General features: G+C 48.5%; 1 protein-coding gene across 2 annotated transcripts; it reads left to right on the top strand.

Annotated features, from left to right (window-relative positions):
* Positions 1 to 362: 362 nt before the first annotated feature.
* Positions 363 to 19,589, top strand: OTULINL (OTU deubiquitinase with linear linkage specificity like). Of its 2 annotated transcripts, none has more exons than XM_077353336.1 (8): positions 363 to 430; positions 1,831 to 1,983; positions 4,244 to 4,275; positions 4,375 to 4,466; positions 5,786 to 5,935; positions 6,696 to 6,824; positions 14,513 to 14,782; positions 17,708 to 19,589. In XM_077353336.1, exons 2-8 carry the CDS (start codon positions 1,913 to 1,915, stop codon positions 17,885 to 17,887), a joined length of 924 nt encoding a protein of 307 aa, XP_077209451.1. In that variant the 5' UTR covers positions 363 to 430; positions 1,831 to 1,912; the 3' UTR covers positions 17,888 to 19,589. The 2 variants fall into 2 exon arrangements, with proteins under 2 accessions (XP_077209451.1, XP_077209450.1); XM_077353335.1 differs by lacking the exon at positions 363 to 430 and adding an exon at positions 473 to 1,264.

The following is a 19,589-nucleotide window of genomic DNA, read 5'->3' on the forward strand; positions in this document are numbered from 1 at the left end:
TGCATGTTAAAAAAGTTCTGGGCCTTTGCGAGGGCGGCATTTGGAAAGGGGGGGAGTGAGTGGGTGCGGCACCCCAGGAGACCCCGCAGCGCCCAGGCCGGGCCCCGGAGGGGGGGGGGCTCAGGCCTCGGGCCTTTCCCGGCCCTCTTCTGCCCCCCCCAGAGGGCGCCCCGAGCGCCCCCCCAGGACCCCCCTCAGGCCACGCCCAGGAAGAGGACGGCGGGGGGGCCACGAGGGGGCTCAAGGGAGCGGGTCCGGGCCTGGGCCCTCCCTCGCAGGGCTGTTGTGACGAGGACCGGGGCCCTTCGGGCGGCCACAGCCGAGCCCCCCGCCCCGCCCCGCCCCCCGCGCGGCCCCGCCCCTTCCTCCCCCTCCCCTCCCTCCCTCCCTCCCTCCCCCCGGGCGGCGTCTCCTTCCTCCTTCGGGCCAGGTGAGGCCGCCGCTCCCCGGGGGGGGGAGGGGGGGAGGGGGAGGGGTTCCCCGGGCCAGCCCCCTCCCCTCCCCCTCCCCGCAGCCCCCCCTCCCCCTGGGGCCTCCTCCCAGACGGCCCTCCCCCGCGGGGGTGTTGTGCCGCCGGCATCCCCTCCTCCCCCCCCCACCCCCCGCCCCCCAGAAGGCCTTTCCCGGGGACGCCCCTTCGTCGTCCTCGACGCCGCCTGGGCGGGGGGGGGCATCCTGGGGGGGGCGGGGGGGTCTGGGCGGGCAGGAAAGGCCCCCCCACCCGCCCCCCCCCTTGCCTCGCCTTGCCTTGCCTTGCCTTGCGGAGGCCCGGTTGGTCTTCCTGCCTGCCCGGCTGGCCCCGCCTGGCCCCGTTGGGTTGTGCCCTTCAGGCCCCCGCCGCAGCCGCCCTCTGGAGCCGGCCGGCCCCCCAGGGAAGCAGGAGACCCCCTGGCCGTGCCCAACGCCGGGGCTTCCGGAGAGGGGCCGGGATCGCGGGGCAGAGGGGGCCGCTTCTGTGCCTCCCCTGGCCTCCAGGCCGGCCGCAGGATCCCCCCAAATGGGGGTCCCGGAGGAGGGAGCTGAGGGGGTCCTTCGCCCGCCCTGCCTGTGAGGCTGGGCACAGAAACCTGCGCAAAAAGACTTCTGACATGTGCCTCCCGTGACTCCGAGCAGATGCTCCCACCCACTGAGCCTTCCAAGGGGCCCCTGCGCTGGGCAGCACGCGTGGACCCCCGAGGGCTGCCTCTGCCCGGCTCCTGGCCCTCAGGGCCGCCTTGCGCATTACTCTCTCTTCACTTTTCAGCTGCAGGTTTGGGCATTCGAGGTATCTGTCGCCCTTGTTTCCTTGCCTTCTTCATAGTGACCCCTCTGCAGTGAGATTTTCCCCTTTCTTCCTCAGACCTATGAACTGACGCTTTCTAAAAGGAAGCTGGATAACAGCATCTTCACTTATTTTTGGGATTTGTTGCTATCATGAGTTTAATAACGGATTTGTTTCTGTCTTTGGGACATTTAAGCCTGCTTTGGGCTAGCTATGGACTCAGTGGGTTGCAATGACAATTAAAGGCCTATTCATCAAAAAAGAACTGGTGATGTGTGAGTCAGATTGTCATAGACACTACAACCATTCAGCATGCCACTACCAAAAAAAATCTACCCAAATTCTGGTTCTAAGAAAACTAAAGGTTTTGTCAATGATGCCTGAATTGACTTGATTTCTTCTGCATTTGGGCTGCCCCCAAGGGGTCATTAAGGTGTGCCGATTGCGGTGGGGGGGGGCTGTTAATGAACGTTGTCTCTGGTAAGGATGATGAACTATTTCTTGCAAACCCTGTGAAGCGTGTTAATTTTCTCTCTGTGTCTCCACCCCTCCCTCCTTCCCGGTTTTAGGATAGGATGAGGTGCAGTCTTGGTGTGAAGCTGCCCACCACACCTTCTGTGGCCGGTGCTGAGACTGCCACCTGAGTCCAGCATGCCTCTTCTCACAGCTGCTCTCTGGTATTGCAGGCAGCTGTACGCGTCCCTCATTCATCTGCTGAAATGGTAGGCTCAAAGGGCTTCCCCTTTGGTTCCCCAAAGAACATCCTTGCTGAATCAGACCAAAGTCCCTTCTAGGTGGCTCTGAGCTTCCAAGGGCAGACAGTTTCATGGCCCTGGAAACTCACGGACATTGTCTTTGTTTATTCTTTATTTTCTTATGTATGCTTTTATTTTTTATGTATGCCACAAGAGCTTCTTGTGGCGCAGAGTGGTAATGCAGCAGTCATGCAGTCTGAAAGCTCTGCCCATGAGGCTGGGAGTTCAATCCCAGCAGCCGGCTCAAGGTCGACTCAGCCTTCCATCCTTCCGAGGTCGGTAAAATGAGTACCCAGCTTGCTGGGGGGTAAACGGTAATGACTGGGGAAGGCACTGGCAAACCACCCCATATTGAGTCTGCCAAGAAAACGCTAGAGGGCGTCACCCCAAGGGTCAGACATGACTCGGTGCTTGCACAGGGGATACCTTTACCTTATTTATTTGGATTTTTATATCGCCTTTCCATATGGCTCTGGGCGGTTTACATAAAACGTAAAAACGTTGTTACATAGAACGTTATAATAATCTGTCAGATAACAATCATAACATAACATAGCAGGTCAACCCAAACAGTATTTCAACAGAATGACACTGACATATCCCTGGGGAGGTCAAATTGTTCAGTCATGGAAGGGGACCAGCAGGTGTTCTGAGTTAGCCTCAAGCAAATGCCTGGTGGAGGAGCTCCCTTTTGCAGGCCCTGCGGAACTGTGGAAGTTCGGGCACAGCTCTGATCTCAGGGGGCTTGTTCCACCAGGTGGGGGCAGGACAGAGAAGGCTCTGGCCCTTCTTGAGGTCTGAAGCACTTCTTTGGGGCCAGGGATCCGCAGCCAGTTGGAGGTGGTGGAGCGTAAGGCTCTTTTCGGGGTATAGGCAGGGAGGCAGTCTCTCAAATACACTGGGCCCAGACCACATGTGGCCTTAAAGGTAATTACCAAAACCTTAAGCTTAATCCGGAATTCATCTGGGAGCCAGCTGAACTCTTGGGGCACCGCTGGATGTGGGATCTCCATGATGTTTTAGTGAGAACCCTAGCTGCAGCATTCTGCACCAGTTGTAGTTTTCAGATGAAGGATAAGGGCTGGCCTGCGTAGAGCAAGTTGCAGAAGTCCAGTCTAGAGTTGACCGTCGCATGGATCACTGTGGCCAGGTAGGGCACTAGTAGCTTGGCTTGGCGGGGGTGGTAAAATGCCAGCCGTGCTACCTTTGTGACCTGGGCTTCCATTGTGAGGGTTCCTGGCCATGTGAGCTGTAGAGAGCCCCATCCAGGGTGGGCAGACACGCTTCCTCCCATGGTCCCTTCCAGCCCAGCCTTCAGGAGACTCTGCTTCAGGAGACTCTGCTTGATCCATTTTGTCCCTGCTTCCAGACATCTGGCTAAAGATTCTGGGGGGGAGTCAGGGCGGCCATCCATCAGAAGGAGGAGCTGGGTGTCATCCACATATTGGTGGCAGCCCAGCCCAAATCTCCGCAGCAGCTGAGCCAGAGGGTGCATCAAGATGTTTAAGATAGGAGAGAGGACTGCTCCGTGTGGAACTCCACATGTGAGCTGGTGACAGTTAGATACTCTCCTATTGCTGCCCTCTGATCCCCAAGGAAGGAAATCAGCCATTTAAGGGCTGTCCCCCATATCCCACTGTCGGCTGGGCGGTGAGCTAGCAGCTCATGATTGACTGTGTCAAACTGTGCTTGACAGATCTAGTAGTACTAGCAGTGCTGACCCGCCTCGGTCTGGCTGGCGTCGGAAGTTGTCTGTCAGGGTGACCAGCGCTGTCTCCACCCCATGGCCAGGCTGGAAACCCGGCTGAAATGGGTCAAGGGCTGAAGTTTCCTCCAGGAATGATGATATTTGGTCCGCAGCAGCCCTTTCAGCCAACTTGTCCAGTGATACTGTCTCTCTGGACTCCTCTCTTGCAAGCTGAATGATGCACTTTCAGCCGACTTTCAAGGCACCTTATTGGTTGTTTGCAATGGGTTTTGCCATTTCACACAGTCAAATCCAGTTGCCAAGTGTATTGAAAGTGCATTATTCCGTGTGTGTGAAAGCGCCAAAAGCTTACGATTCCATTCATGTACCACGAGCAACCCCCTTGTCTGTGGCTCCACCAGGGAGCTGCATGATGCCTCTGGTAGTCCTTGGCCCTCCTGCTGGCCACTTCCTATCACGATAGATGTTCGCTTCCTGCTGCTGCAGGTTCTCTGACTGCACTTTTTGTTTGGCTTTCAGGTGGACCAGATACTTGCGGAGAAAATTCACAAGTAAAATTTGTGTTTGTTTTTAAGTCCCCTTCCCCTCATCCTTTGTGTCACATCTTAAACTAATCTACTTTTTAAAACTGATATCTGTGCTTGACTTAGAGAGCCGCAGCGTATGGGCTGAAGTCGACTTGCCTGGTTACTGTGCTCAGAAGTGGAAAGGAGAAACGGAGCAAGCCAGGAGGATGAGAGAGGTCAGAGGGATGAGGCACAAGAACGGGAGCTTTTCATTGGGCTGGCGGAGTGAACTAGAATTTGCTTGCTTGGCCTATTCCATTTGCTTGTATCCTGAAAGCCAAGCTGGATAGGAGGTGTTTCTTTTGGGGGATTTAAGTGGCTTGCTACTCTGGACATGCTGTGGTTTGGAAATGGGTGTGGCTCAGTGGTAGAGCATCTGCTTATCACCATCCTGGGCATCTTAGGTGAAAGACTGTCTCTGCCAGCCAGCATACTGGCCTCCTTGCCCACCTCCCAAAGCTTCCCTGCATCTGTGGGACTGGCCTTCCTGTGCTCCTTGAAGATGGGAAGCATTTTTTTCTGGGGGGGGGGGGAGTATTGGCCTTCTCAAAGGCAAGAGCACGGCTGTGGGTGAGCGTGTAGGCAAGCCTCTGGCTAGACCACAGTCCTGGTCTCTGTCCTTCAGCTGTGCAGACATTAGTTTGGATTTCACCACAGGGGTGGGCCAGGGTAGCTTCCTGTTGTTTTGAGGCACACAAGGATTTCATGATGGTAATTAATCCAGTCTTTTCTGAAGGAGCAGAATGTTTCTCAGGTTGATCTGAAATGTTTTGAATTGCCTGAGCTGGAAAAGTGAAATGGCGTCCTCTTCATGCCAATGACTGTGGGGTGGCTCAGAGGCAAGCAGGAAACTCTCAGTGAAATAAATGGGGCGCTGCAGGAGAACACAACTGTACAAAACAAAACATGTTTTGTATTAATTGCATTATGTTTTATTGTGCTTTTATTGTTTTAGGGGATTGGTTTTTATGTGACCCGCCTCGAGCCTCCAGGGGGAGGTGGGATATAAATTTAATAACAACAACAACAGCAATAATAATAATAATAATAATAATTTCCTTGGGACCTACTCAGGATGTGCTTCCTGGGCCCTCCCAGCTACCATCCTCTGCCGGTTACCCTCTTCAGACAGCCTCTCCCATCTCTTGGCCCCTCTTTGGACTGTCCAGACAGCAACAGGGAAGTCCCGTGTCTAGGGAGGGGCCCACCAGAGTGGGCGCAGAAGGCACCGGCCCATTTTAAAAGGCCTGGAAGACTGCTTTAGTTCAAAGGAGAGTCAGTGGCGGGTAAGGCATTTTGGCGCAGTCAGCTGTGTTTTTAATCTCTGTGCGTTGAGCTGCCTTGAGAAAAGCCCAGGGGGGTACATGTTTTAGACGAGCCAGTGGGTCCAGTTTTTGTTGGTGCTCAGAATCAGTCATTGGAGTTTTCCTCATGACAACCAGCTAGGGAGATCATGAAATGTCATTTATTGTTATATATGTGTCCCTTTTAAAAGGTTTATGAAGACCTATTTTGGAGACATCATGTAAAATACGTACGGCAAGTCAGCAGAGATAACTACTGCGTGTTGAGAGCCGTGTTGTTTCAGATATTCAGCCAAGGGATTCCTCTTCCACCGTGGATGAAGACAGTGGATATACTAAAGGTGCGCTGGGAAATTAATGGCAGTACAGACAGGACATCCCCCCCCCCAGGTTCTCTCTTCTCCTTTGTTCTGTAAAAAAATAACATAGGCCAAAGTAGTGGCAAGTGCAGAGGATAATCACTCAACTACCTTGTCTACAGTTCCAAAAACTGTGGATAGACACTTTGGCCTAGAAACATGTTTTTGCATTTGTTCCAAAGAAGTAGCAAGGGAAGAGGCAGTGGAGATCATTCATTCATTCATTCATTCATTCATTCATTCATTCATTCATTCATTCATTCATTCATTCAATTTATATACCGCCCTCCCCAGAGGCTCAGGGCGGTTTACATGGAACATATGAACAATACATGAAACAATCTATAACATATGAATAATCGTACAATAATATTAATAACTGATAGTTGTAACAATATAACAGTGTAAACAAAGCAACAGTGCAACAGTGCACACAGGTCCAGAACGCTCTGGTGGAGTTCTGGGAGGGAGGGGGGGAGCAGGTTCCCTTCAGTCGCTGTTGGTTACGCCTGGTCTCAACCAAATGCCTGGCAGAAGAGCTCCTTTTTGCAGGCCCTTCGGAACTGTTTAAGCTCCGTCAGGGCCCTGATCTCCTCCGGGAGCTCCTTCCACCAGGTGGGGGCCAGGACAGAGAATGCTTCTTCATCACTCGGTTCCCTGCTTTGCTTTTGATTCACTTTCGAAATCTCTGTTTTCCATTGTCGTTTTACTTAATGACTCCGGTTGCCTTAATTTCTTTCAGCTCCCTGAGAAACTTCTTTTCTCACAAGGCTGTAACTGGATCCAGCAATATAGCTTTGGCCCAGAACAGTACACTGGCTCAAGCACACTGGGGAAACTACGCAAATGTCTGGAGACATTAAGAAATCAGGTGAGTGGGAAGATGATAGCAGGACAAACTGTACAATGTCACAGTGCTAAAAATAGTTGGATTGTGACTTTTAATTGGTTTAGTTAATAAATTAACTACAATTCTAGCTGATAGTCTTTTTTTCGTTGTTGGGTACATGGAAGGTGTTCTGTGTATTTTAAGCTTGCTTGTTTGCTGCAACAAGCATCTGAGGAAAATATTAAAAGGCCCTTTCTCTTACAATTTGGGAACCAAATGTTATCACACTTCTTTTGCTCTCTTCAGAAGATTGCCATAGTGGGATTTTGCTAGACATTGTGAAGTGATTAGAAAAAACACCAAGTCACCAGTCGTCCCATCCCCCCCTAAAAGGACATTGTGTGTGAATTTTGTTTCCATGATCGGAGGATACTTGCTTTGTTGGTACCATTGAAAGAATGTTGAGTTCAGTTAATCATTGACACTGCGTGAGCTGCCAGGCCCACCATCCTATGCAGAAGTTTGATTGGACAGATGTTGAACTATAACTCCGTGCTCAGCAAGTCCTGCCAGGTATTCAGCTCCCCACTGGCCATAGTTTGGAAGTCTGCTCACTCCTAAACTTTGAGGAGTTGCCAGTCTGAGGCAAATTGATGGCGTGGAGCCAAAGGCCAACATACAAACAAGCAATCAGTCCTCTCAACGACTGAGCAAATGACTGAGCAAACATTTCAAGATACAGTTTGATATCACGATTATGAATTACAATGAACGAGACCTTCGGGTACTTGTGGTTTGTAAACTAAACATGAGCAGGCAGTGTGATGCAGCGGTAAAAAAGGCAAATGCCATTTTGGGCTGTATCAACAGGGGCATCACATCAAAATCACAAGATGTCATAGTCCCATTGTATACGGCACTGGTCAGACCACACCTGGAGTACTGTGTGCAGTTCTGGAGGCCTCACTTCAAGAAGGACGTAGATAAAATTGAAAGGGTACAGAGGAGAGCGATGAAGATGATCTGGGGCCAAGGGACCAAGCCCTATGAAGATAGGTTGAGGGACTTGGGAATGTTCAGCCTGGAGAAAAGGAGGTTGAGAGGGGACATGATAGCCCTCTTTAAGTATTTGAAAGGTTGTCACTTGGAGGAGGGCAGGATGCTGTTTCTGTTGGCTGCAGAGGAGAGGACACGCAGTAATGGGTTTAAACTTCAAGTACAACGATATAGGCTAGATATCAGGAAAAATATTTTCACAGTCAGAGTAGTTCAGCAGTGGAATAGGCTGCCTAAGGAGGTGGTGAGCTCCCCCTCACTGGCAGTCTTCAAGCAAAGGTTGGATACACACTTTTCTTGGATGCTTTAGGATGCTTAGGGCTAATCCTGCGTTGAGCAGGGGGTTGGACTAGATGGCCTGTATGGCCCCTTCCAACTCTATGATTCTATGATTCTAGGCTGAAGTGATGCAGTCCTGACTATATAATGTTCTACAATGTTTCATGTAAACCACCCAGAGCCATATGGAAGGGTGGTATAAAAACCCAAATGAATAAGTGAATAACTATTGTAGCTGCTGCATGCAACAGACTGGTGGGTCAATAATTCCGGGGATTAATCTTTGAGCCTTTTTTATAAATGGGGACAATAATACTAATTTTCTGCCCAGCTGGGATTTTCCCAGTTTTGTAAATACAGTATTTCCCCCTTCAAGGATCGCTGCCTTGCTGTGGCAAGGGGGCTTGCGTAGCTCAGTGAAGCTATGAGCTATACCGTGCAGGGCCACCCAACACGGACAGGTCATAGCTGAGAGCTCTGACAAAAGGTGATCCACTGGAGAAGGAAATGGCAAACCACTCCAGTATCTTTGCCATGAAAGCTCTATGGACAGTTCCAAAAGGCAAAACGTTATGACGCCGGAAGATGAGCCCCTCAGGTCGGAAGGTGTCCAATATGCTACTGGGGATGAGCAGACGGCTAGTACGAGTAGCGCCAGAATGAATGAAGCGACTGGGCCAAAGCCGAAAGGACGCTCAGTTGTGGAGGGAACTGGCGGCGAAAAGACAGTCCGATGCTGTAAAGATTTTTATTCCATAGGAACCTGGAACGTCAGATCCATGAATCAAGGCAAGCTGGACGTGGTCAAACAATAGATGACAAGACTGAACATTGACATTTTAGGAATCAGTGAACTCAAATGGACAGGAATGGGTGAATTTAATTCAGATGACCATCAGGTATACTACTGTGGACAATAATCTTGAAGAAAAAATGGAGTAGCCTTCATAATCAATAAGAGAGTAGGAAAAGCAGTCTTGAGATACAATCCCCAAAATGACAGAATAATCTCAGTTCGAATCTCAGACAGAATGATCTCAGACAGAATGATCTCAGTGCTTTAGGATGCTTAGGGCTGGTCCTGTGTTGAGCAGGGGGTTGGACTAGATGGCCTGTATGGCCCCTTCCAACTCTATGATTCTATGAATCCAAGGCAAACCATTCAACATCACAGTAATCCAGGTCTATGCCCCAACTACTGCTGCTGAAGAGGATGAAGTTGACCATTTCTATGAAGCCCTACAACTCTTCCTAGAAGTAACTCCAAAAAATGATGTGCTTATCGTCATGGGGGATTGGAATGCTAAAGTAGGAAGCCAAAAGATAACCGGGATAACAGGCAAGTTTGGCCGTGGAGTACAAAATGAAGCAGGGCACAGGCTGGTAGAATTTTCTCAAGAGAATACAATCGTCATAGCAAACACTCTTTTCCAACAACCCAAGAGATGACTCTACACATGGACATCACCAGACGGTCAACACAGAAATCAGATTGACTGTGTTCTCTGCAGCCAAAGATGGAGAAGTTCTATACAGTCAGTAAAACAAGACCAGGAGCTGATTGTGGTTCCGATCATCAGCTGTTTGTTGCAAAATTTAGGCTTAAATTGAAGAAAGTAGGGAAAAGCACTAGGCCACTCAGGTAAGAACTAAATCATATCCCCAACGAATATACAGTAGAGGTGACAAATAGATTTAAGGAATTAGATCTGATAGACAGAGTGCCTGAAGAACTATGGACGGAGGTTCGCAACATTGTACAAGAGGTAGCAACTAAAACCATCCCAAAGAAAAAGAAATGCAAGAAATCAAAATGGCTGTCTGAGGAAGCTAGCTAAGGAGAGAAGGGAAGTGAAAGGCAAGGGAGAAAGGCAAGGGAGAAAGAGAAAGATACACCCAATTGAATGCAGAATTCCAGAGAAAAGCTAGAAGAGATAAGAATGCCTTCTTAAATGAACAGTGCAAACAAATAAAAGAAAAAAATAGAATGGGGAGGACCAGAGATCTTTCCAAGAAAATTGGAGATATGAAGCGAATGTTTCATGCAAAGATAAGGGACCAAAATGGTAGGGACCTCACAGAAGGAGAAGAGATTAAAAAAAAGGTGGCAAAATTATACAAAAGAACTATACAAGAGCGAGCTTAACATCCTTGATAACCACAATGGGGTGGTTACTAACCTGGAGCCAGACATCCTGGAATGTGAAGTCAAATGGGCCTTAGGAAGTCTGAGCAACAATAAAGCTAGTGGTGGTGACAGCATTCCAGTTGAACTATTCAAAATCTTAAAAGACGATGCAGCAAAAGTGCTACACTCAATATGCCAGCAAATTTGGAAAACTCAACAATGGCCACAGGATTGGAAAAGGTCAGTTTACATTCCAATCCCAAAGAAGGACAATGCCAAAGAATGTTCAAACTACTGCACCATTGCACTCATTTCTCATGCTAGCAAAGTTATGCTCAAAATCCTACAAGCTAGGCTCCAGCAATATGTGGACCGAGAACTTCCAGAAGTACAGGCAGGATTTCAAAGAGGCAGAGGAACTAGAGATCAAATTGCCAACATATGCTGGATCATGGAGAAAGCTAGTGAGTTCCAGAAGAACATCTACTTCTGTTTCATTGACTATGCTAAAGCCTTTGATTGTGTGGAGCACAACAATTTGTGGCAAGTTCTTAAAGGGATGGGAATACCAGAGGATCTTATTTGTCTCTTAAGAAACTTATATGCAGGTCAAGAAGCAACAGTGAGAATTGAACATGGAATCACTGATTGGTTCAAAATTGAAAAAGGAGTTCGGCAAGGCTGTATATTGTCGCCTTGCCTATTTAACTTGTATGCGGAGCATATCATGAGAAAGGCGGGATTAGAGGAGTCACAAATTGGGATCAAGATTGCAGGGAGAAATGTCAACCACCTCAAATATGCAGATGATACCACTTTAATGGAAGAAAGTGAAGAGGAATTAAAGAGCCTGTTGATGCGGGTGAAGGAGGAGAGTGCAAACGTTGGCTTGAAACTCAACATCAAGAAAACAAAGATCATGGCAGCCGGCCCTTTCAATTCCTGGCAAATAGATGGGGAAGAAATGGAGATAGTGACAGATTTTATTTTCTTGGGCTCCAAGATGGGGACTGCAGCAATGAAATTAAAAGACGCTTGCTCCTGGGGAGGAAAGCTATGGCAAATCTAGACAGCATCCTAAAAAGCAGAGACATTACCCTGCCAACAGAAGTGTGTTTAGTCAAGGCTATGGTCTTCCCAGTTGCAATGTATGGCTGTGAACGTTGGACCATAAGGAAGGCCGAGCGTCAAAGAATTGAGGCTTTTGAACTCTGGTGCTGGAGAAGACTCTTGCGAGTCCCTTGCACTGCAAGGCGAACAAACTGGTCAGTCAGAGGAGATCATCCTTGACTGCTCCTTAGAAGGCCAGATCCTGAAGCCCTCTTTAAGTATTTGAAAGGTTGTCACTTGGAGGAGGGCAGGATGCTGTTTCTGCTGGCTGCAGAGGAGAGGACACGCAGTAATGGGTTTAAACTTCAAGTACAACGATATAGGCTAGATATCAGGAAAAAAATTTTCACAGTCAGAGTAGTTCAGGCTGCCTAAGGAGGTGGTGAGCTCCCCCTCACTGGCAGTCTTCAAGCAAAGGTTGGATACACACTTTTCTTGGATGCTTTAGAATGCTTAGGGCTGATCCTATGTTGAGCAGGGGGTTGGACTAGATGGCCTGTATGGCCCCTTCCAACTCTATGATTCTATGATTCTATGAAACTCAAATACTTTGGCCACCTCATGAGAAGGAAGGACTACCTGGAGAAGAGCCTAATGCTGGGAGCGATCGAGGGCAAAAGAAGAAGGGGACGACAGAGAATTAGGTGGCTGGATGGAGTCACTGAAGCAGTCGGTGCAAACTTAAATGGACTCTGGGGAATGGGAGAGGACAGGAAGGCCTGGAGGATCATTGTCCATGGGGGCGCGATGGGTCGGACACGACTTTGCACCTAACAACAGCAAAAGTCAATAATTTAGCCAAAATTGAGGCCCACCAACCAAGAAAGCCTTTAAACCTTTCTGGAGGTATTAAATCTTCTAGACATTTACCATTTAATAAAGAGGAGATTATACCTTTTTATCTCAGAGACAAATACTGGTGGCCATTGGTTCTCGCTTGAATTGGGGAGATACCCCCCGTTCAGGTCTGAAATATCTTTTGGGTGGTCCATCCCTCTCCCCCACAAGGGGACACTTTGCCTGGGATTACAGGTGGTCGGCATGGCAGCAGTGGGGGGCTGGTCACTCTCAGTAGGAAGTAGCCCGGGTGGCGGGCTAGCCCGAGAGGACAGGAACGGCAAAAGGGGACTGGGAGGATGTGGGGGACATGCAGGAGACTAGAGGAGGTGAGTGACGTGGAAGGGGTGAGAGATGTGGAATTTGTCGGGCTTCATGGCCACTTGCTTGCAAAACCAAGTCAAAACAGAAATACAATGCATGGCAAATAGCACAGAGTTTTGACAGTTATTAAGAGGGACGTAAGTTCCCCCTAGCATATCGCAACACCAACACCCTCCTGCAACATCACATTCCAGGGAGACTTTAAATCTTCACTTCTCAGCATATTTTCCACAGTGGATTTTAAGTTTTCAGGCCACCTGAGCCTTCTAAGGCCCAGTTGTGTGCTTTCAGAAATATCAGGGATAAGACTTGAAAAGAAGCTGTTATTTAAACCAAAAAGAGTCCTTAATAGGAAATGGTCACTTTCAGCTCTGCCAAGTACATCAAACCACCTGGGAGGTGAAGGAGCTGCCTGACCCATCAGAGACAGGGCTGGGCAGAATACACGGTTGATGCACTGCTAGGATTCCCAGCTCTGTTCAAAGCCACGGCCTGGGATTGACGGTCACGATGAATACATTGCTCCGCCACTAGAATATTGTCGTTAATCTGTAAATTAGCATTTCCAATGCCTGGTCCATAAGATGAAATCAGATATTTTGAAACTGACAATTCAATGCATCCAGGACATTGGAGAAATCATCCCCAAAAACCTTGTTTCCATAATCTGGGAGGGATCTGTACACTGATGAGAACATAAGGGTCAAATGAGGGCCCTTCAGATGCAGAATTTGAATGCAGGAATGTAGAACCTTGCCTAAAACTTGGACATCTACTTCTGATGACACAAAGCTAACCCCCCTTGCCCAGCCGTTTGATTTGGATTTTACTCCTGGGATCACAGATGCCCTATAAAGTTGGAGCTCTGGAGATTCAGAATCCTGACACTAGTTTTCCTGCAAACAAAAATGATCAAAACTACAAATAAACTTCAGAAATCTACTATTGCTCCAAACTTGGAGGAGTTAAAACCGGTCTCTATTGGATTGTGCCTTCCCCAGAAACAACCAGGAGTTTCGTTTGCCTGAATCAGAAGAACGTCCTTGTAACTGTCCCTGAGTTCTAACGGGTCCCACACGTCCTTAGGAGAAAGTAGCAGGCCGAGTTGTTTTAGCAGACCAAAGGGCCTCTTGCTGCATAGGCATGTCCTGCCACCATTCATGCCGAGAGGGAGAGTGACGGGGTGGGGGAGGCAAGAGGAGAGAAGAGGCTGAAAGAGGCAAGGAATGACCATAGTCGGGGGGGGGGGGGAGGGCAAAGGAGAGGAATGAAGGGTGGGTGGGAAAGGATTGCTTCTCTTGCAAGTTGCTAGCAGCCAAGGCGGCCTAATCTGAGGAGACTTGAGCAGTGAATGGAGAAGATGGGGCTTTTGATAAACCAGAAAATGCTTCAGGTTCCCAGGAAAATCTGACATCCTAAAAACGTGGGAGGGCTCGAGGCTTAGTCCCTTGGTCCCTGGCGGAAGGGATGGTCAGGGGACTGGTGCTCGCATTACCTGGGGATGCCTGGATTCACACTTCAGGCCTTTTGGTTTTGCCTCCACTCTTCAGGAGGACTTTGGCCTTCAAGTCCTTTGGCAGGATTCGCCTTTGCAGCAGGAAGAAATCCCCGTCTCCTCATGGACTTAACTCTGCACACTGGCCGGATTCCTGCATGCTCTCACTGTCACCCACCCAGTCAAGCCAAGGGCTCCTGTCTGGGTTTGGCCAACTTCTGCCTGCTCAAGCACCACAATGGGGGCTGATTGGTGGATCGCTTGCCAGCGTGACTGGCGGGATTATTGATAATGTCCCTCCCTTTCTAAGAGCAACTTGTTGATGCTGGGTGAATTAACTGGACGGACTGCAAAAAGTATACCGAGCAATTGTTTATTAATTTTTAATAACTTATTAAAACTGCTTAAAATTTATTTAAAACTGCTTCTTATTTTGTAATTGCTGAATTTCTAGCATTATCCCGACAAGCTAACCTTGATACAGGGTTCCTTATTTTTCAGTGGATGGAAATCAGCAGCATTAAGGACCCCTGTAAAAGAGGAAATCTGTGCAGTGCACTTTTTGGGGATGAAGCTGTGGAGCACCAGATGTATGAGGCTGTCAAATTCATCATGCTGCATCAAGTCGTAGAAGTCTATGAATGCTTGAGTGACAAGGAGTGCCTCCCCGGTTTCTTTCACCTCCTTTTCAGGCGTGACACATCCCCGGACCCTTTGAGTTACATGATGAATCACCTGAATTCTGTAGGCGGCAAGAGAGGCTTGGACCAGGTGAGCATCGGACGGGCAGTCAAGGGCCAAGGGCTCCTTTGAGGAAGAGGCAACTGCGATACGAGGGATATAGTAACGGGATTGCTGGCAGACATTTGTCCAAATCAAGACTTGGCCTGTGTGCCATTAAATCCAACAAAAGTTAGAATATTTTGCCAAGGGAAGTTGGCTTCTCCAACTATGATTCTGCTTCCATATGCTTTATTTGGCTTCTGTTTGTCATGAGAGATGAAAAGAGCCATGCAGAACCCTGTTCGACCATTGAAGATATTAGCTATCTGTCTGGCTTTTGAGAGTCTGAGAAGCTATACCAACACAATCATGTATATCTTTATAGCCTTCATAAGAATTAGAAACTGATTTTCTAAAAAGGAAAGCTCCATTTCACAGGGAGCGGAGCTTTACTTGCAGTGTTGATCAGCTGGCTGAGGGTAGCTTAGAATTCCAGTAAAAGATCTTAACTTGGTTTCAGTTTGGTTTCCCCTCCCTCCCTGGAGCTGGCTGCAGGGCAGTTTCCCTATTTGGGTAGCTGCTGATTTGTCTGTGTTTTGCAGCTGCCCATTCTTAAATTAGATCCTCTTGTGGCGCAGAGTGGTAAGGCAGCAGAAATGTTGTCTGAAAGCTCTGTCCATGAGGTTGGGAGTTCAATCCCAGCAGCCGGCTCAAGGTTGACTCAGCCTTCCATCCTTCTGAGGTCAGTAAAATGAGTACCCAGCTTGCTGGGGGGTAAACGGTAATGACTGGGGAAGGCACTGGCAAACCACCCCGTATTGAGTCTACCATTAAAATGCTAGAGGGCGTCACCCCAAGGGTCAGACATGACTCGGTGCTTGCACAAGGGGGGATACCTTGACCTTTGTTCTTAAATATGTAGATGTGTATTTTGTATTCTGATGGGCTGGAGACGGCCTCACAATACTTTCCCCAGCAGTGCCGGTCTCAGACGAAACGGGCCGTGTCTTGCGGGGGCTTTTTGTGTCCGCTCGTTTTTCCAGAGGACTTGTCACTAGAGAGAAGGCTCTCCCGCCATGCGAGGCTTTACTGATTTGCAAGCAGAGGGAAAGCCGCTTCACCAAAAGTCCCGTTTCCTGATCAAATTAATTTATTCCCCCGCTGGGGGAACCGTCCATTTTAGCTCCTGTGAGAGGATGTTAAGTATTTTTTCACAGTCAACCAGAACCTCAGCTTATCATTCTTCTGCAGTTGTGAAATACTAGAACACCACAAGGGCCCAGTGCAGAGCCTGCCCCCCTCTTCCCCAAGAGATTGAGGACTGATCAGGATGATGATTCATAACTGCAGAAGGAACTTGGTAGCCTGGAGAAGAGGAAGTCGTTAGTCATGCAGCAGAATGCATCCTGCTTTCTGCAAGGGGGTTGGAGGTCCCTTCCAACCCTGTGATTCAATGATTCTTCAGTGATTCTAGGAGCGGTTCCTGGCTAAGCCTGCCAACTTGAATCCAGTGCCCCAGAGAAGTGGTTTTCTATGAAGCGGAGGGGCTCGGGAGGGCATAGCACTGCTTCAGGGTGCTCTGTTAGTATCTGTTGGCCCTAGTGTGTGTGTGCCTTTCAGCCACAGCACAGCACACACCTTCATGGCCTAAAATTTCAGAACCCTTCAGGGAGCCAAATGCATGGCCACTTTGGGCCGTGTGTGTCTCAGTCTTGTGCAGCTGGACGTTTCAGGTGATCTGTTGCGACAGAAAGGTCAAAGTCCCTTGGATTAAGAAGTTCTCTGATGCCAGGAGCATCCTCAGCCCTGCCTGAACCATCCTGGCCCTTAGAAACAGCACACCGGCATTTGGGGTGGGCGGGATGGCGGAGGGTCCAGTCAGTCTGAACTGCCTCTGACCATGCAGGATGGAAGGTTTGAATAGAAATCCATTTGCAGTAATAGATATTCGAGGAATGTTTTAGAGGACAGATAGGGAGAAAGCCCAAAGAAGGTTATAGAAGATTCTGCTATATATCTAACAGAAACACAAAGGTGATGCTTTGTCGCTGGGTGAGCCATTTGGTTTTCGTAGGATGCCACTGAAATCTCCAGTATTGCCTGTGAGATCCAGTTCAGATGCAGACTATGTATGCAAACTATGTATCTATGAGAGAATGACTTTCACACAGTGAAAAGGTAAAGGTAAAGGCAAGCACCGGGTCATGTCTGACCCTTGGGGTGACGCCCTCCAGCGTTTTCCTGGCAGACTCAATACAGGGTGGTTTGCCAGTGCCTTCCCCAGTCATTACCGTTTACCCCCCAGCAGCAAGCTGGGTACTCATTTGACCGATCTCGGAAGGATGGAAGGCTGAGTCGACCTTGAGCCGGCTGCTGGGATTGAACTCCCAGCCTCATGGGCAAAGCTTTCAGACTGCATGTCTGCTGCCTTACCACTCTGCGCCACAAGAGGTACAAGATCATTAATAAATATGTTAAAAAGTACTGGGCCGAGCACCGAGCCCTGGGGTACCCCGCTACTCACCTCTCTCCAGTCTGATGAAACACCATTGACAACAACTCTTTGAGTGCGGTTCTCTAACCAATTCCCTATCCACCTGACTATCTAAAAATCCAGATTGCAGTCCTTCAATTTATCCATCACGGGGAACCTTGTCAAAAGCGTTACTAAAATCCAAGTAAACAACATCAACCGAATTTCCAGCAAACCTGTTACTTGGTCAAAAAAGGAAACCAGGTTGGTCTGAAACCAGGTTGGATCCCTTTATGGCCTTTAGAATGTAAAAACCCTTCAGAGAGGCAAGGGGCCTGTGTAAATACTGGGCCTTGCCTCTCAGTATCGGGTTATTATGCTGCATAGACATCATATTGCTGATAAAATTCAGAACTAGTATAAAGCTCTCATGGAACTTATGTGGGTGTGGTTTCCCTGGTATTTTTCGCAGATATCACTGTGACATTTCTCTTCCACAGGTTGATTTGTTCCTCCTTGGGTATTCTCTGGGAGTGAACATTGTTGTCTACAGGCTGTCTAAGTTTAACTCCAAGGACTTCCGAGTAAACTGTACAGAGGCCTCTCAGAGGGCCTGGCGTGAAGTAGCTCTTCTGACGGAAGACGACCAGCATTATCTCATCCCTGTTTCCCAGATATAGAACGGGTTTCTGGTGCCACAGCAGCAACATCCGAGCATAAGAAGACCCCTCCTGGGTCAGATCAACGGTTCTTCTAACCCAGCATCTATGAGAGACTTTGAATTTCAAATATGTAAACTCTTTGAGCTAAAGTTTCTTTATTAGAATGCCAGCATCTTCACTTGGAGGCATAGTCAGAACTGACTCACAGAGCTAGAATGGGCAATATAGGGGCTCCCCCTCCCCTGGGAACTCACACCAGGGAGGCAGAACAGGAAGATAACAGTCTGTGCTTCAAGGGACAGGAAGGTGTGAGAAACGAAACCAAACCAGGAGCAGAAACAGGGCACAAAGGGAGAGGAGGTGAGGAAGGTTTGGGGAAGATGGTATGCATAAAATACAACAGCAGGAAATCCACCTTAGGGGGCCAAACAGGGATCTGGGTTAGCTCAGGGCACAAAGGCCAGGTTAGCTAAACTTTCTACCTTACAGCAAATATAAATCATGGGAGAAATACATGGGGGTCCCTATCCTATGCAGTTGCCAGCCTGTTACTCTGGAGGAGTAATACTAGGATGTAGAGGCTGAGGCCTTCCTTTGTTGCCTCCTAGCACTGATATTCAGCGGTTTACTGCCCCTGAACGTGGAGGCTCCTTGTAATAATCAGGGCTAGTAGCCACTGGAAGACCTACCTTGCTGCTTCAAAGCTGTCTGTGGCGGAAATACTATAAGAGAGTGTTGAGCTTGGGAAGGCCAAGCGGCACACTGGATGGCTGCAGCCCCCCTGCCCTCTCAGCTGAACCTGCCCCCCAAATGGCTTAGCTGCATCTATGGGAACCTACAGCTGACCAGCAGGGAGGTCAGCGGGGGGGGGGGGTGCCCAGCCACATGGTCAGGTTTCTGTGTCCTTGACTTGGTTCCCTGTGAATATCCTCCAACACAGGCTTTGAAACTGTATTTTTTATGGAGGCATTCTCTCCTAGCTCTTTCTTTTATAGGACCAAACTTAGTGATTGTAAATGGAGACTACTGAATCCCCTTGGCAAGTAACAGTTATCAGGATTTGTGGGAGGAGACTGGCAGGTGTTGGGGCACACAGCCCATAGAAGTGGGGCACGTACACCTGTAATTCCAGATCCATGGGATCACAGTTCTTGGCTCATCTAATGTCCAGTGGCCCCTTTCCTACTCTAGATTCTGATATCCCATTTTTGCTTTTGTGGAGTCTGTGGAATCATGGTGGGCACACGATTTAGAGAAACATGCACATAATTTCTCTGTTAAATGTGCTGAAATGTTAAACTATAATTAATGTAATTTTTGAAAATGTCAATTGTCTTGGTTTTCATATACTTAGAAGATTCCATTCTGTTTCTTTTACTTGAATGTAAATTCTTCGGTCTGTCTTGGAAGTTGCTGAGGTTCTTCATGTCGTTTAATCTCCTGTTAGGCTCCGTAGACTGTGGGAAGCACCAGGTCTTATGACAGCAGTTGTAAAACAGGGTTTTATTTCTGCTTTCCCATTTTGTACTGGTGTATATGAAAAAAGCTCAGCATGGAAATGGCTGGAAACAAAATGATGCCACATATATGTTTATCTACCAAGCTTGTAAAAAATATGAATGAAATAATCATGACCACATACAAGAAATGACAGACATCGACTGTAAATTCTGCAGAATTCTCCCCGCTACCCGCCATCATTAAAGCCATCCTAATTCCA

This window comes from Paroedura picta, chromosome 9 (assembly GCF_049243985.1).
Source record: "Paroedura picta isolate Pp20150507F chromosome 9, Ppicta_v3.0, whole genome shotgun sequence".
Lineage (NCBI taxonomy): Eukaryota > Metazoa > Chordata > Lepidosauria > Squamata > Gekkonidae > Paroedura > Paroedura picta.

What these genes read in the sequence shown, in the direction of transcription:
- OTULINL (XM_077353336.1), top strand. Translation starts at nt 1,913, where the DNA reads ATGCCTCTTCTCACAGCTGCTCTCTGGTATTGCAGGCAGCTGTACGCG. An exon ending in CTCATTCATCTGCTGAAATG is followed by an intron (nt 1,984 to 4,243) that starts GTAGGCTCAAAG and finishes TTTGGCTTTCAG; the next exon opens with GTGGACCAGATACTTGCGGA. An exon ending in TGGAGACATTAAGAAATCAG is followed by an intron (nt 6,825 to 14,512) that starts GTGAGTGGGAAG and finishes CTTATTTTTCAG; the next exon opens with TGGATGGAAATCAGCAGCAT.